The sequence below is a fragment of the Dendroctonus ponderosae genome, unplaced genomic scaffold (genome assembly GCF_020466585.1).
Source record: "Dendroctonus ponderosae isolate FM_Combo_2020 unplaced genomic scaffold, Dpon_F_20191213v2 Dpon_F_20191213_2, whole genome shotgun sequence".
Classification (NCBI taxonomy): domain Eukaryota; kingdom Metazoa; phylum Arthropoda; class Insecta; order Coleoptera; family Curculionidae; genus Dendroctonus; species Dendroctonus ponderosae.
This window is the reverse complement of record NW_026018165.1, coordinates 16,207,183-16,209,904: the sequence shown is the minus strand read 5'-3', so window position 1 is coordinate 16,209,904 and position 2,722 is coordinate 16,207,183. Positions and strand designations below refer to the sequence as shown.

At 34.7% G+C, this 2,722-nt stretch overlaps 1 protein-coding gene across 1 annotated transcript in view; it reads left to right on the top strand.

Annotated features, from left to right (window-relative positions):
• Nucleotides 1-2,155: 2,155 nt before the first annotated feature.
• The window catches only part of LOC109546990 (dynein axonemal heavy chain 3), a gene marked incomplete at its 3' end in the record, with an annotated part of 2,458 nt that continues 1,891 nt past the window's right edge, over nucleotides 2,156-2,722 (top strand). The window contains 1 exon segment of the mRNA XM_048664307.1: nucleotides 2,156-2,181. Within this exon segment, the coding sequence (XP_048520264.1) occupies nucleotides 2,156-2,181 (26 nt within the window).

Below are 2,722 nucleotides of genomic sequence, written 5' to 3'. Positions count from 1 at the left end.
AAGGGGTTTGATGTCGATTTTTTTCGAAAAATATCAAATTACTCAAAATACGTCGAATTTTACCTCATTTTCGTCTCTACTGAGCGAGGAATGTATCAAATTCTTTGAAAAATACGCTGGCAACTTCAAACTCGGAAAAATCCACATTTTTGCTTCATTTTAAACTTTTTAGCGGTCACGATATTTAAACCACCGTATTTTTGTTCCTAAAGACTCGAACGCCTTAAATATTCATATCGGAGAGCTTCTAACCTCGGAAGCAATCCATTGAGCTCAAAAAACTCGCATGAAAAAATTTTGACTTTTGACCGAAATTTTCAAGGGGTCGATTGTTTTCGAAAACTATCAAATCACTGAAAGAGCATCGATTTTTACCTTATTTTCATCTCTACTGAACGAGGAATGCAACAAACTCTTTGAAAAACACGCTGGCAACTTCAGATCCGGAAAAATCCGCATTTTTGGTTCATTTTAAACGTTTCCTTAGCGGTCACGATCTTTAAGCTACGATATTAGAACTCAAATGTCTTAAATATCCATATAGAAAAGGCCCTAAATAATCAGTCGAGCTGAAAAAACACCAAAAATTTGCATATGAAATTTTGAATTTCGATTAAAAATTCACTAAAGAGTAATTTTATTTTGCAAATATAAATGTTTCATTTTTATAATTGGGAAACAAGAACTGCAATAATAATCTCGTTAAAAAAAACGATGGAATCAGATCCAAGAAAATCGACATTTTTATGGTCACGATCTTTAACGGCGGATAAGTTTAGGAACTGCATATTTTACTTCAAAATGAAAAAAATATATTCTTCTTTTGGAGATTAATGCTATTTCGAAATCGAAGCTTTTAAAGACATAAATTTAGAAGAATATGTGTCTAATTTTTGGGTGTTTTTTTTTCAAAATTAAGATGTATTTGATTGCATTTTCGAAAAGGTTCCTTGCGTTCAAACAATGCCAAACGTAGGAAAACTTGCCGTATCGTTCTAGCGAAAAAAACAACAGTTTTGGAGATTTTCGATAGAATGCAAATAAACTAACAAAAATTATTTTCTTCAAAGAAAATGCATTATTTACTGCTATATATACTTATATACTGATTAATTCACTTTATTAGCGTTATTAATACGGTCCTTTTTTCAACAGCCCGCACTTCATCCAGGATCTATAATTATTTTCGTATTATGCCCACTGAAGAAACATCATTTCGATCCGAGCTTAGCCATACGGTTTTATTGCGCAGTGGACCAAGTTTCCATAAACAATCGCTCATTATACACGGAACTCGAGAAAAAAATTAGATAACATTGATTGGCGTTCATTTGCTGGGCTGATTAACGCATATGCAAAATCCGCTTCATTGATTGGTGATTAATATGGGTAACTAATTGTTGATTCGATTGGCCGATGATAAATGTTAGCAAGAAAAACTCCATTGCGAAACTCGATTCAAAGCTGTGCTTTTTATATTAGCGAATTATTTAATCGCAGCTGTTTACTGTGCGATCAGTGTTGTTTTGCGGATTCACTCCAACTAAATTCTCCTTAAAGTTTGGCAAAAAATTGTGAAATGAGCAAGACAACAAAACAATGTTGAATAATTGCGTTCCACTTTTACAAAAATATCCATTGGAGCAAATGGCAAACTGCATGACCACACGAGCAAAAAAAAATAATTACCATACCGGCCGACAATCAATTTGCTCTTTTCAAACAAACGATTATGGTCGATGGCGTTGAATTAATTGAAAATCGAAGATTTTGATTTATACGTCAATCTAAAAGTAAAATCTATTCGCGTAACGGGTAAAATTAATAAACGGTTAGTAATTACAATCGATAATATAATGCTGAAACCAATTATATTCGCACAGTGTTGGACAATGAATGGGGCCCGCGGTTGATTTTGCTGATTTATCGCACTTAATTAATAGCACAGTCAAACAAAAATTACCCGAAAAAAATCAACGAATGTAAAATGTTTGGTATTTGTTGGCAAACTGCAATTGAAATCATTAGCACATGGCTTGAACAAGCCAAGAAATCAAGCCATTAATGGAGGTCGGCCAACATTTGCCCAACAGATTGTGATACTGAAACCGAATTAATAAAGCTGTGAAAAATCGCTACTGCAATTAGCGCAAAAATGGCTCCAGCAGATCAAACGAGGATGTAATATCGCAATGTCGGATCGTAATTACCTGATAGTCAAAACAGCTACATAAATGATTGCAGGGCTTAAGATAATAGTTGTTTTATATTGTGCATTAAAAGCTCGTTTTTTTACTCGAATTTGCGTCATTTACATTATTTTATTGCTTATTCTTACGCAGCTTCAGCCAAAGCAATCCACCACTTTTTTTATAGTCATCAACTTTAGAAAACACCCTGTATTTATCAGACTGTCAAAGCTTTTACCGCGGGTCAAATCGCATTTAGAAATGCTTTTCGGGCTTTGAAGCCGTGGTTCATAGGAATTTCTTCCAGACGTTTCGTCCACAACTGCGGTGGACATTATCAAAAGCCTCAGTGGGCCGATGATTTCTGAAAAATCTGCGTTTGTTTTTAAAAGATATTAATCTTTATCAGACTATGAAGGCTTTCACGGCCGGTCAGATTACATTTAGGAATGTTTTCCGGGCTTTGAAGCCGTGGTCTATGGGAATTTCTTCCTGACGTTTCGTCCACAACTGCGGTGGACATTATCAAAGGC